Source organism: Trematomus bernacchii, unplaced genomic scaffold (genome assembly GCF_902827165.1).
Source record: "Trematomus bernacchii unplaced genomic scaffold, fTreBer1.1, whole genome shotgun sequence".
Lineage (NCBI taxonomy): Eukaryota > Metazoa > Chordata > Actinopteri > Perciformes > Nototheniidae > Trematomus > Trematomus bernacchii.
In genome coordinates this window covers 6,690,865-6,705,515 of record NW_022988097.1, presented here as the reverse complement: position 1 = coordinate 6,705,515, position 14,651 = coordinate 6,690,865, and the positions used below count along the sequence as shown (strand labels likewise).

Here is a 14,651-nt window from a genome sequence, read left to right as displayed (position 1 = left end):
AAACGTACATAGCATTACTGTTCTAAATGATGTATCATGTAATTTCTTCCTCAAATGTTCCTAATTTCCATGATTTTGTCCTCGAGACATTTGTCTCTGATTGCTTTTATTGTTCATTTAAAGAAATGTAAGAGTTCTTTTTAATGTAATCAATGTGGGGAAATTGGAGCAACCCCGCCTCTATTTTGAACGGAAAATACCCCTGGACATTTGTTCCTTCAAAATGGCTGTCCACTCTTAGAGTTTTTTTTACTTGATTTCATGAATCAGTTGGGAAAACCGAAGCACTCGGAGGAAACCCGTGTGGATTTAGAAGGACAAAGACCCGTGGCAATCTACCCCTAATATTCCCCTAAATATTGCACGCTACAGGTTTTTCATTTTCAGTTAAATGCTAAAATGCGGGAAAACCTGGAGGAACCCTGCGGCACAGTTCACTTACTGAACTCTCCTCCAGATGTTGGAGATGGCTTTTCCAACAGACCTAAAGAATCTGCAGATGGTTCTATGTTCCTGAGGTGGGTTGAGCAGGCGATCATTGACGGACCAGACTATATCAGCTCCAAGTTCTGGGTCCTTTAAAATCAAACGGGCTAGGACCATATCTTGAGAGCCCGCAATCTTGCACAAGTGCTGGTAAACAATCTTGTCAAGGTCAGCGAAGGTTGTTGGGGTGGTGTAAAAGTCCACGTGCTGCACCTCAGCCCAAACTCTATCAAAGAGGCTCTTAATGATGTCCCCGTCATCCGCAATAGTGCGCCCCACTTTAGATTTCTTGAAGGCCAGTGTGACCAGCTTCGCCACAAAAATACGAACGCAGACTCTATTCAAATCCCGCTGCCTGTTTGCGTCCTCCTCCAAAGCACTGGCAGTTCTCTGCTCACAAAGCGCGGCTCGCTCCAAAGCCTGCCCTTCAGCAAGGCCTCTGACTGAAACAGAGCCTCAGGCCCCATTATGGCCTGTTGGACCCTTTGACTCTGGGTGGCGACCTGAGTGTTCACAAACCAGCTCATCAGCGACACGAAACGCCACGCCTGTTTGCGGATCTCTGTGTACATGTTGGCATGCACCTGAGGAACGAGCAACGTCCTGACAGACGAGTGCCTGACGGGCTCTGGGAAATCACTGTGCGACATACCACTAGCAATGTGTCTGTACAACATGTCGGTGAGTGCCTGAATAAATACTAAATGCTTGACACTGGAGAAGTCCTTGAACCTTTTAGAGACACTAATTTGTTTCCCCCCCATTTCACCTGCCTCAGTCATGAGAAGAGCACTTACGCCGCTCATCAGTGACTTCATGGACTTCGTAGTTTCAGCTTTGGGGTCTGGGTGGAATTTCTTTTTAAGCTTTACCACCATGCGATGAATCCAAGCTTTGGCAAAACGCTTTGCCAAGCAGTTCTTCACCCTCAGCTTTACGCCCTGCTTGCATTTGGTCTTCTGTTTTTGTTGACTGGTGGACTTGCCAGCATTCGTCCTCTCCTGATTCTCCTCCTGCTGGGTCAGAAGGGCTGTGATGCCCTCCGCGGTGTTTGCGATCTCCAGAGAGCACTCCTCTTGCAGCAGAGCATAAACCTGGTCAGGCAAATCGTCCAGGACAGGATCGGTGATTTTTCTCAGCTCCTTGTCAATGAGTTCTTCGATGGATTTTTGTTTGCGGATGTCAATCACTGAGTCCCCTGACGAACTCTGCTCCTGGACTCCTAGTAGTAAGGAAACCACTGAGACCGGTGACTCAGCTCTGGGCTCCTCGTTATCCACCAATGGTTTCTCCAGTGGGTCGGGACTTAATTTTCTCTGACGTGTTCTACGTTGGCATCTCCCAATTCTAATTTTTCCTGCAAAGGCCTTCAGCATTGTGCAGGTGTGCCCCACCATAACGTTGAGCCAGCGGGGGCGAACGACGCGCTCAGCAGTGTGCATCGGGGTAGAGAGGGCAGAGTTCACGCTCTCTGCCACCTCTTTGCTAATGACAGCTGCACAAAGCTCCACGCTGTCGTCGTCCATCTGGCTCGCAACGTCCAGAGCTTGGGCGATACTCTGGGAGAGCGCGTCCCCCAGGCTGGACCTGATGCTCTCCTCAGAGACAGACGTCTTCATGCCCGTAAAAGCAGCCAAAATGGCCTTAGTTAGGGACGTTACAACCTCGAGAACAAGGTCTGCCACCACGATTAAGGTGGCGCCATCAGGTTTGCCTGATCTTAATAGAAGCCACTGATCTCCTGTCACCCCTTTAACAAAGGGCTCAACAATAGGAAACAGAGTCACTCTGAGCTCTGGCATTGCCTCTGTCTGTTGGCTGTTCATGGCCATTACAACTGTATTAACCCACTAACCAGCAATTTAAACAATACTGTTATTGATTATTTTTAAATATCTAGCAACTGAACAAATTATGGGGATTATTTTTAAATGTTTAGCAATTTAAAAAACAATCTGAATTATTTGTAGATATCCTGATATTCAAAGAATAATGTGGATTGTTTTTAGATATCCTGTTATTCAAAGAATAGTGTGGATTATTTTCAATTACTGTACTAAATTTGAAGGAACTGGTCTGAAGGTGACTGTCTGACAGTAGAAGCTGCTCCTACCTGCAGGAAGATATGTCTACGTCATTCTAAACTTCAAGGACCAAAGCAATCTAGAACGTGACGCCATAGATCGAAGCACCGAGCGATCGCTAAGCCCCGCCCACCCACACAACGACCGCAGCTTTGCAACAGTTGCTAGGCAACCGCTGCCACTTGGTAATATCTGTTTCTTTTCAAACCTTTATAAACTAATTTTAAGGCGTTTTTTCAAACCTTTATTAACATGTTTTAAGGCTTTTTTCCTACGTTTTTTTGCAGTAAGAAAACTCCAATATGATTTTGATAGAGTAAATAAAGTTTGTATAAAGTATTTGTATTATGTTTGCAATTTTAAACATGAAATAGTGACTTATTTTGTACAAATGTTTGACCAAGAATGGTTAAGAATATTTACAAATCATATCAGTCAAATATATCTCTCTTAGATATATCTCTCATGTTGTGGACCAAAGCGCTCCACTAGAAGTAGCAAGAATTCTGCTCACCACTTCCACACTTTGAAATCCAACTGGAGCGGCCAGAGTTTACTTTGCAGCTGGAATCTAGCAGAATCAGTGGATCACAAAATAATCTGAAACTTGTCAGGATTCAAGTAATGTGTTTGTGTTGTGAACGTTGTGAAGCAGCCATAGACTGTCCGACCAAGCAACGAGCGTCCTTTGAGGAGCTGCTGACACTCACAGCCATGGTTTGGGAGTTTGAGGGGACACGAAGAGAGGACTAAACAATAATACCATCTGCAAGAAGTTAGCGTGTATGTAGCAGTAGCACATATCAGTTATATTAGAAATGTAGCGAGTGTTTTCATTGAAAGAAGAGCAATACATGGTAGCCTACTGTAAACACTGATTTGTATCTGTGAAAATATCAATTAATGCTAAGAATTTACAACATATTTTATGATATTTAGATCACAAAACACAAGGTTTACATGATTATAGTTAGGTTTTTTTCTATACTGGTGTGTCCAGAGAATATAGTGTTTGCCTCTGGCCACTAGATGTCCCCAGAGGGTTACAGGTGATTACAAGACTTTAATGTGGTTTCCATTTGAATTGAAAAGTTAACTAAGCAGTTGAAGTAATACTTCATGAAACATATACCACCCTTGTTGTTTGATAAGTTATGAAGTCAGCATGGTCTAAGCATTACCATACATTACACATGTAATAATATTTTAACTAATAATGTGGAACATGTGCACTTTGGCCTCAGACAGATTTAGATTGAATTAAGTTGGGCTGGTGTACTTGCACAAGTGTCGACCCTGGATGCTCTGCAGCTGTTGAGAATTTCACAGCTGGGCAAGAGGCTCTGTGCAGGCTTGTGATCTGTGGCTCCATGCTGGAATGTCTCCCAGATGCCCCCAAACCGTAACCATCAAATTTGGTTTGAACGAGAAATTGCGATTTTCATGAAGCTGCTGATGTAAAATCAATGTGTGTGTGTGTGTATGTGTGTGTGTGTGTGTGTGACGACCCCTGCCTTGTTGTCTCCTGTGGTGTGCATGGCCCTTTAATGTTTCCCCTCTGCCTGTGACGCCCTGATTGGGGACACCTGACGGCTGGCAGAGGATAAAGAGGCCGGAGGCAGAGTCTCGATCGCTCGCTCTCCCGCAGAGGACCTGACCACGGAGCAGCCACGTTGCTTAGCCTTTTTTGGCTTTTTCCTTTGTGTTAGTTTTTCTTTGTTTATGACAAACTTTTGTTAATAAATATATTTTTCATACATGTTCTTGTCCTTTCCCACGCTTTTTGTTATGGCCAAGAGCATGACAGATGGGGGCTCGTCCACTTCTCTTATCTGTGATACAGCAACGGATAGGTAAGATTTGTGTTGGGAGTTGGTGCGTGTGTATAAAGTTTGTTGAGCGCGTTTGCAGTGCGGCCGGTTTCTTTGCTTCGGCTCGTTGTGGGAAGGACATTTCAGATCGTTGTTTGGGGACATATTTGATTACTTTGTGAGGCTTTGATTTGTTTGGTATTATATTTTGGGAGAGTGGTTGCTAGTTGTTCTTAGCCGTGGTCAGCTGTTTGTTTTTGTTTTTTTCTCCTTTCTCTCTCGTGGGGGTTTGTTGGTGCGTTGCAGGTGGAGCAGTGCGGAGCGGTGCGGAGTTTTCCCTGGCAGGTTAAGCGGCGGTTCCCTTGGGATTGTTGAGCGGGGTGTGTAGTGTTGCGGAGAAAGTGGTTGAAGCTTCGGCTTGGGAGCATGGCCGTGGTCACAGTAGTGTTGCTAGCTTGCTAGTCGCTTTGCTGGGCCAGCGGTCTCCGGTGCATAAATACCCACCACAAGTAGGCCACTGCATGAAGACTAGGGAGGAGATTAGTCAGTGGGATGGTGAGTTAGTGGGGAAACTCCAATCAGAACATTAGTGTTGTTCCACTTTGGACGCATAATAAGTGTGGTGGTATATGTCCGGGTTGTTTTTGTGTTTTTTTTTTTCTTTCTCATCTCTCGGTTTAAAGGTCCGGTGTTGTGTTCCGGTGAGGGGTCGTTGGAAGTTAATATGGCTGACGTAGAGGCATTTATTGAAGCTCCGTCTCAGGAGTTGCTTGGTACTTTTTCAAGAGAGCAGCTGCTCTTAATTGCTGAGCATTTCTCTGTGTCTATTGTCGGGGATAGAAGGGTGAAAGACAACATAAAGGACTCTATAGTGTCGACGTTAAGGGAGACGGGAGTTTTTGCTGCAAAGGAAGAGGGGTTTTTGTTAAAACCTCGTTTTCAGGCAAGTGCACTTTCTTTTGAGCAGCAGAGGGAAATGTTGTTGCAGCAGGAACACGAAAAAATAAAGTGGGAACATGACAGAGTAAAATATGAACGTGACCAGGAACATGACAAAAAGAAGTATGAGTTGGGAATTGAAAAGGAAATCACAGTGGAGCGGATGCGACAAGAATCTGAGAAAGCCAAGATAGAGTTGGAGGGACATGGTCTGGCTATTCTCAGAGATGGCGCGTTGTCCGGTGAGGGGCTGGGTGAACAGGTGACCAGGTCTCCTCATCGCTTTGATATTGGTAACCTGCGCTTGCTGCCTCACTTTAATGAAAGTGATCCTGACACGTTTTTTTTTGTTGTTTGAACGTGTAGCTAGGGCTAGAGATTGGCCTGATGCGGACTGCGCTCTGATGCTTCAGTGTGTTCTCACAGGACGAGCGCAGTCTGCATATTCCTCGTTATGTCTGGAAGATAGCTCTAGCTATAGTAAAATAAAATCAGCGGTGCTTAGAGCATATGAACTGGTGCCAGAGGCCTATCGACAGCGTTTTAGGTCCTTTGAGCAAAAACAAGATCAAACATATGTGGAGATGGCGAGGGATTTGTCTGTTCATTTTAAGCGTTGGTTAACTGCTCTTGACGTCACTACTTTTGACGTTTTGTGTGAGCTCATGACTTTGGAACAGTTCAAAAATATTCTTCCTGACAAGATCGCTACTTACATAACAGAACACAGGGTCACGTCTGCGGCTGAAGCTGCTGTGGCAGCTGATGAGTTTGTGTTGCTTCATAAGAGCAGGTTCGGAGGGCGCTCTGGGGCCCTAACTGTTTTTGAAGGAAGTAGAAAGGCTGTTGATGTTGGTTCATTTGGGATGGAGCCAAGGAAATTGGGTTTGGTCAAATCTGAGGTGGATAATAATGATATTTGCCACTATTGTCGTGAAAAAGGCCATTGGAAGGCAGATTGTCCTGCGCTTAGATCAAAATCTGAGGGAGGAAGATATTTTGTTGGGCCTGTTGCGTTAGCTGCTCCTGTGAAAAGCTGCTGTGTTGCCGATGTGCTTACATCCCACTTATGTGGATCTGAGGTTTTGGCATCTTATGCTCCATTTATACGAGACGGCTTGGTGTCATTGGTAGGTAGTAATGTCAGGGTTCCAATCAAAATCTTGCGAGACACAGGGGCTTTTGATTCCTATATTGTTGACTCTGTTTTGCCTTTGTCTTATGAAAGTGACACTGGTGACACCGTTCTGAGTTGGGGAATGGGATTAAAAGTTCTTCCTATTCCTGTTTGTAACCCCCGGTTACTAAGACACTGAGAAATAACATTGACTAAAATGTCAACTTTATTTTAATGCTTAGCACTACATACACAAATAATATAAATTATTTGAAACTAAAATAGAAACAATATAGATACACAATATGCAATTTAGGACAACATGATTTAGACAATTCTTCATGAAAACATTTAAATGAGTGTGATTAGATAAATCCCCTGTCCATCTAAAGTGGTTGTAAAGCAAGGCTAAGCCAATCAAAGTTTAGACCCTCCCCGTGTCTGCTGTCTAACAGGAAGTGAGATGGCTGTTTATCCTTTTGGGATAATGACTCAGCAGCATTAGCTCTATAGATTTTAATTGTAGTTATTTTAACAACTTTTCACTTAGATTGACCGACTTTTCTACTTTCCCCCAAGAGCATTGCCTCTTATATGATACCCTTGGTGAGTTGCATGAGAAAATACGGATGTTAAATATGTATTTTAATGAAATTATCGATGCTAAATTAGCCGCGGCTAACCGTTGCTAACGCGTTAGCCTAGCGTGTATCCGTGTTGCTTTAATGTGTGCGGGGCGGAGGGATGTGAAGTCACTGCACCGCTCTATTGTCTGTGGTTTTGGCGGTGGTCTTCACGTTGCTTTGCCGCCAGTTGTGGCACATTGAAGGGGCATTGACCACAGCTTAGTCTGTTAATTGTTGTGGAATATGAGCAAAGTTGAGCTAACTGTGGCTGGTTATAGGTTGGCCGAAAATGAGTTTAGTACACTTTGTTAAAATAATAACATGTGTGACATGTGTTAAATAAGCTGACTGATAATTGTTGTATTTAGAATTGTTTGTTTAATAGGATTTTAGGAACATGTGCAGTGTATTTTGTTGATTTGATTAATATACAGAGAAGTGCTGTTTCAATTTGCATTTAAACCATTGTATAAGCATTCATTTGACTCTTGGCCTTGTTGTCAGGTCGGGTCTTTTTTTTTGTGATGTGAAGGAGATTTTCTGGATTCTTTGACTGGAACGCTGCCCTCATCTCTGCTGGTGTACTGTGGCGAATTTCAGTCTGGCGAGCTACCCATCGACCTATCTAAAAGAAGAGAACTATTACAGTTACCCACCACGATAGTAGGACAATAACTTGTGTATCTTTTCCTCTTCACAAGTTGAGAGCCAAGAACTGATTTGATTATTGATTGTGTGATACTATGTTGAATATGTTATAACTATATGTGTATAGAAGTAATGTGATAAGTTTTCTTTCATTTTATTTAAGAATCTGAAATAACATTTCAAATACAGAGTCCTGGTTCCCAAAATTAGAATATATAGCTTAGCTACTAAATTTAAATAAAACCATTAGTTTATATTAAATAGGGATAATTAAAACAGAAGTAACAACACTAATGCCGCGTTTCCACTACACAGCCTCGCTCGGCCCCGCTCGGCCTCCTTTGGCCGCGCCCGGCCTCGTTAGGACCAGCTCACTTTGTGGCGCGTTTCCATTACAGTTTAGGAACCGGGTCAGTATCTATAGTAACACAGTGTAGGCGGAGCGACGCTGCTTAAAACTGCCGTGACGTCATCTTCAATGCGACACAACAATGGAGATGTGAAAGCGATCGTTTGCTTGTTTTTTGCTGTGTGGTTTATTATCACAAGAAATAGACAAGAGTTGTTTCGAAAGAGGCGACGTATAGCAAGACGAGGTATAGAAGAAGCTGACGCGAGAGTTCGGGCAGTCCTCCTACGCCGCAGACTACAGGACGACTCGAATCACTACTAACTACAATGCTACTTGGTAAGCTAACGTTCGCTAACTAGCAATGTGTTTAGGCTCACTCTCCCTATACGACCAAAGTATTTCAAGTATTTAATTAATTGTAGCTACCACTTTTACGTATTAAAATATGTATGCTTTTGTTTGTGTATTTCAGAAGTTACCGACCGAGCTACCGAGTGGTGGAATGTGATTGTTCCATCTTTCACACACTCAGTGGGTGGAGAACTTCAGGATGCCTGAGGAAAACCTACGTGTAATACCTAAATATTCATTGTATTGTATTGAACATAAATACATCTTTTCTTTTTCACATACATGTGTTTGTCAAATTATTTAAACCAAAAAAATGTTATCAGAATTGACTATTTAGTAAATATTTGAATTTCAAGCACCAGTACTGCCCCCATAATAATAATAATCTAATAAATTAAGCAAATATCAAAGCAAACTATAAACATAAATACAAAAGTGTAAAACACAACAGAACTATATTCATAAATGCAAGTGTAAAAAATTGTTAACATGGATGGAGGCTAAAGTATCCACAGCATAAAATAATATGATTATGATGGTTTGTCTGAAAGACACAGCCTCAAGGTTCAAGGTTTTTTATTTTGTCATACGAACATAGCTAGTGTAGTTATGACAATGAACATCTTAGGTCACAGGCTCCTCCAACAGTGCAACACAATAACCCAGATCAACAGAAATATAGTGCAAGTAAATATTAAGCGCTGTGCACCGCTCTCTTTGTATAGGTGTTTTCTTTTGTTCTCTTCTCTTTGAAATATATAAGCAATGTGTTTGAGTCTAGCACAACGAGGGTATTACAATTGAGTAATTTTTCTACATGTATTTATCATGTATTCTTAATACCATTACAAAATATGTAATGTTATGTTTTAGAGGAGGACCTCAAGCTAGCAAACTCAATTTCAAACAGTATGCAGAGTTGTCCTGCTAAAGAGTTAAAATGTATTATTTAACCAAGTATTTATTCTCTTATTTGCTTTAATTGCAACAGATGATAAAGGTTTCACTGTGATAAGTATTCTCTTAAATCCATAAACCCCTGTACAGTGCTTTGTGGACGATGGTGTTTATGATATTTCTGACTGCAGAGGGACGCCTAGATGATGCCATCTTTCTGTGCGATCGCTGGTGGGTGCAATTATTTATCAACAAGCAATAAGATAAGACATGGCATTGATTCTGCTGGGCCAGTTGCCGTTCCTGCAGGGCCAGATCCTCTCCTCCTCGGTTTGTGCTGTTGATGCAGAGGACGTTGTTCGGAACTGTTCCTCCTCGCTAGTCCCAATGTAATCATCTAGAACAGAAACATGACTTGTAAATTCCACAAACTACTGCAGCACAATACTATAAATAGCAACAACAACTATAGAAAAGACAAACTGAACGTAAACAATGGCACATATGGTGTTAGCAAACAATAGCTCTCGCTAATGCTATCTGCCTAGCTAGCCTTCGGGGCTCCATCGGGGTTGTCGAACATAAATGTAAGGATAAAATAGACTTATTTGTTAGAAGTGAGCTTTAAAACAGATAGGGACACAAAGCAGGGACACAAAGCAGGGACACAAAGCTTTCAAGCAAATAACAGCGTTAGCAAAAACGTACCATGCAGACTCCAGTAACGCCGTTGGAGAGTCCAGTGTCTGTGTAGAGACCTCCTGAAAGACTTTGATATTGCGAGTTGTCCCGTCGAGCACCCGCTGGACCTTATCATCTGCAATATAATGGACGTCGTCACTTCCTCGACCGACCATGGTGTGCTTTTCTTTGCCATTGTTGTAGCTCCTCTGTTAACAAAAATGCTGTTTGTAAAAATGGATTATCTCGCGCGCAGATTGTGACGATTCTCTCCGACCAATCAGCAGCCGAGAGCGTTGACGTCACAAACTCAGCCTGGTTGTCTCGGCCCTGGCCCCACGATTTTATGAGGCCAGAAAAACTGAGAATTAGGACCAGCCGGCCGGTACTAGGCCAAGTGGAAACGCAACCACAAACGGGCCGCTGACGTCACAGCCCTCTTAAACCGGGCTGCGCGCTGTAGTGGAAACGCGCCATTAGTGATACCAAAATAGTTATAAAATAAATAGGTACAAATAATTAAAACCAGGATACTCTCAAATTCAAGGTAACTGAATATATATATGTCTTTAAAATGTTTATCTGAAAGAAAGGGAATAAATATTATAGCTTTCTGTACCTTTTCCAAACAACGTCTGCTTTGTGTCTTTTCACCTTTGTTGCACAGTATCCATTTTCTCCTGAGCAACCTAGACTTCTGATGTGCTGGTCCACACACTGAAATTTCTACATTTATATTAGAGAGGTTTGATCGAAACTGATTCGTATAAATAATTCTGTGCTCAGCATTCATATTTGGTGCATGTGTTACATGTTCATAGGATGTATATTGACTGTGGTCTTGTTAAGGGTGAGGTGGCTGTGGGTGTACGTCCAGCTTTGCCAATCGAGGGGATACACTTCATCCTGGGCAACGGTTTGGCAGGTAGCAGAGTCTGGACTGATGTTCCCCCTGCGTTTTTAGTCACTGGCGGTCCGATTGAGTCAGGGTCTGAGGAGAGCTCTACAGTGTTGGCAGACGTCACGTCCTCTTGTGTGACCACTCGTGCTATGGACAAAAATATGTTTGGAAACCAGAAGACCAAGCATTGTCAAAGTGGTCGTGGCGGCGGTGGCATTGGTGGTGGCGGCAGCGTTGATGGTGGGCGTGGCGGCGGCAGCAGGGGTCGAGGAAGAGGCAAGGAAATGTCCTGCTATCGGTGTGGAGAACAAGGACACATGGCTCGTGACTGTGGGCATGCCAACGACCGGAAGTGCTATTCCTGCGGTGGGCTTGGTCACATCCAGAGACGGTGCAGTCGGGTGAAATGTTACAGGTGTGGCGACATTGGCCACGTTGCGGTGCAGTGCAGTAAAGCCAGTGAAACTAACTGCTACAACTGAGGAAACATGGGCCGTGACGGTAATGTATTGTCTGTCATACTGTTCGATAAATCGTTCTCGCTCTGCCCATCCTTTTAAAGTGTGCTTCTCAGGTAGTTTACCTGAGTTGCTAAAGATGTGGCTGGGTGTTGGAGGAGCGTTGGCAGTGTGAGGGTTGTATGTTGCAATTGGTGGTTTTGTTGGAGGTGGGGTGCATTATGTCTTGTGTTTTTGTTGTTCATTACTGGTGTTTTTTGTTTTGTCAGGGTTGGGATTGGTGTGCCGGTGGTCCTGGGGACACCGACTTTAAGGGGGGGGGGGTGTGACGACCCCTGCCTTGTCTCCTGTGGTGTGCATGGCCCTTTAATGTTTCCCCTCTGCCTGTGACGCCCTGATTGGGGACACCTGACGCCCTGATTAAGGACACCTGACGGCTGGCAGAGGATAAAGAGGCCGGAGGCAGAGTCTCGATCGCTCGCTCTCCCGCAGAGGACCTGACCACGGAGCAGCCACGTTGCTTAGCCTTTTTTGGCTTTTTCCTTTGTGTTAGTTTTTCTTTGTTTATGACAAACTTTTGTTAATAAATATATTTTTCATACATGTTCTTGTCCTTTCCCACGCTTTTTGTTATGGCCAAGAGCCAGGCCATGACAGTGTGTATGTGTGTTTGTGTGTTTGAGTGTTTGAGGTATACATGTGTTGCCTGGAAGCTCTGATCATGTAGGGAAATTAAGTGATGAAATCAGGTCTACACACCTGTAGCTTTGAAATGCTGTGTGTGTGTTAATCAGCTGGATAGCACAAATACTTTGACTTATTGCCCCATTTCACCACCGGGTCAAATTGACCTGGGAAGACCACAGATGCTACACTTTTAAATAAAATACCCATAATTCAATTAAAGTAGTGCTCGTAATTTTGGGAACAGGGAACCATCCATGTAATTTGTGTGGCAATGAGATGTAATGACCCCTTTTTATCACCTCAAAACTTCTGAGATTGGGTCAAGTTGACCCGACGACAGAAAGCTAAATAAACGACAACTTGACTCACAATATCAATTTTAAATGATTTTATTGACTTAAAGATGAACGTATTGCTTCCTGTAAGAAACAAATATCTGTTCCACTGAGTACCAACGTTTTTAAATATGAATAAGATGCATGAAAAAATATGATTCAAATCAGGCTATAAATTATATATGAACATAACCTTTAGAATAAAGATGTAAAATATACAGAGATGAGCAGATTATAATTATTTATTGATTTGAATTGATTGAATCAGCTACAATATTTTTGTATTGAATGAATGTGCATACTGTTAATGCTTAATACAGTATTCTTAACAATATCATTATCATTAATATTCTTCCTCTTTAAATGTTCCTAATTTCCATGAATTTGTCAAGAGACTTTTGTCTCTGATTGCTTTTATTGTTCATTATAAGGTGCGCACAGTGAACAGGAAACTTTAGAAATGTGTGACCATTCGTCATAACCATAAAGAAACAAAATACATAGAGATTAGCAGATTATTATTCATGAATTTATTTATTTAATCGGCTTTAAGATGTTTATATTTAATAAACGTACATAGCATTACTGTTCTAAATGATGTATCATGTAATTTCTTCCTCAAATGTTCCTAATTTCCATGATTTTGTCCTCGAGACATTTGTCTCTGATTGCTTTTATTGTTCATTTAAAGAAATGTAAGAGTTCTTTTTAATGTAATCAATGTGGGGAAATTGGAGCAACCCCGCCTCTATTTTGAACGGAAAATACCCCTGGACATTTGTTCCTTCAAAATGGCTGTCCACTCTTAGAGTTTTTTTTACTTGATTTCATGAATCAGTTGGGAAAACCGAAGCACTCGGAGGAAACCCGTGTGGATTTAGAAGGACAAAGACCCGTGGCAATCTACCCCTAATATTCCCCTAAATATTGCACGCTACAGGTTTTTCATTTTCAGTTAAATGCTAAAATGCGGGAAAACCTGGAGGAACCCTGCGGCACAGTTCACTTACTGAACTCTCCTCCAGATGTTGGAGATGGCTTTTCCAACAGACCTAAAGAATCTGCAGATGGTTCTATGTTCCTGAGGTGGGTTGAGCAGGCGATCATTGACGGACCAGACTATATCAGCTCCAAGTTCTGGGTCCTTTAAAATCAAACGGGCTAGGACCATATCTTGAGAGCCCGCAATCTTGCACAAGTGCTGGTAAACAATCTTGTCAAGGTCAGCGAAGGTTGTTGGGGTGGTGTAAAAGTCCACGTGCTGCACCTCAGCCCAAACTCTATCAAAGAGGCTCTTAATGATGTCCCCGTCATCCGCAATAGTGCGCCCCACTTTAGATTTCTTGAAGGCCAGTGTGACCAGCTTCGCCACAAAAATCCGAACGCAGACTCTATTCAAATCCCGCTGCCTGTTTGCGTCCTCCTCCAAAGGACTGGCACAAAGCGCGGCTCGCTCCAAAGCCTCTGACTGAAACAGAGCCTCAGGCCCCATTATGGCCTGTTGGACCCTTTGACTCTGGGTGGCGACCTGAGTGTTCACAAACCAGCTCATCAGCGACACGAAACGCCACGCCTGTTTGCAGATCTCTGCGTACATGTTGGCATGCACCTGAGGAACGAGCAACGTCCTGACAGACGAGTGCCTGACGGGCTCTGGGAAATCACTGTGCGACATACCACTAGCAATGTGTCTGTACAACATGTCGGTGAGTGTCTGAATAAATACTAAATGCTTGACACTGGAGAAGTCCTTGAACCTTTTAGAGACACTCATTTCTTTCCCCCCCATTTCACCTGCCTCAGTCATGAGAAGAGCACTTACGCCGCTCATCAGTGACTTCATGGACTTCGTAGTTTCAGCTTTGGGGTCTGGGTGGAATTTCTTTTTAAGCTTTACCACCATGCGATGAATCCAAGCTTTGGCAAAACGCTTTGCCAAGCAGTTCTTCACCCTCAGCTTTACGCCCTGCTTGCATTTGGTCTTCTGTTTTTGTTGACTGGTGGACTTGCCAGCATTCGTCCTCTCCTGATTCTCCTCCTGCTGGGTCAGAAGGGCTGTGATGCCCTCCGCGGTGTTTGCGATCTCCAGAGAGCACTCCTCTTGCAGCAGAGCATAAACCTGGTCAGGCAAATCGTCCAGGACAGGATCGGTGATTTTTCTCAGCTCCTTGTCAATGAGTTCTTCGATGGATTTTTGTTTGCGGATGTCAATCACTGAGTCCCCTGACGAACTCTGCTCCTGGACTCCTAGTAGTAAGGAAACCACTGAGACCGGTGA

At 43.2% G+C, this 14,651-nt stretch overlaps 1 protein-coding gene across 1 annotated transcript; it reads left to right on the top strand.

Moving 5' to 3' along the window:
- Positions 1–10,478: 10,478 nt before the first annotated feature.
- On the top strand, positions 10,479–11,954 carry LOC117474956 (CCHC-type zinc finger protein CG3800-like). The gene has a single exon (XM_034120991.1). It carries the CDS (start codon positions 10,815–10,817, stop codon positions 11,373–11,375), a length of 561 nt encoding a protein of 186 aa, XP_033976882.1. The 5' UTR covers positions 10,479–10,814; the 3' UTR covers positions 11,376–11,954.
- Positions 11,955–14,651: the final 2,697 nt, after the last annotated feature.

Excerpts from the sequence above, each read along its gene's own strand:
- LOC117474956 (XM_034120991.1), top strand. The coding sequence starts at position 10,815 with ATGTATATTGACTGTGGTCTTGTTAAGGGTGAGGTGGCTGTGGGTGTA.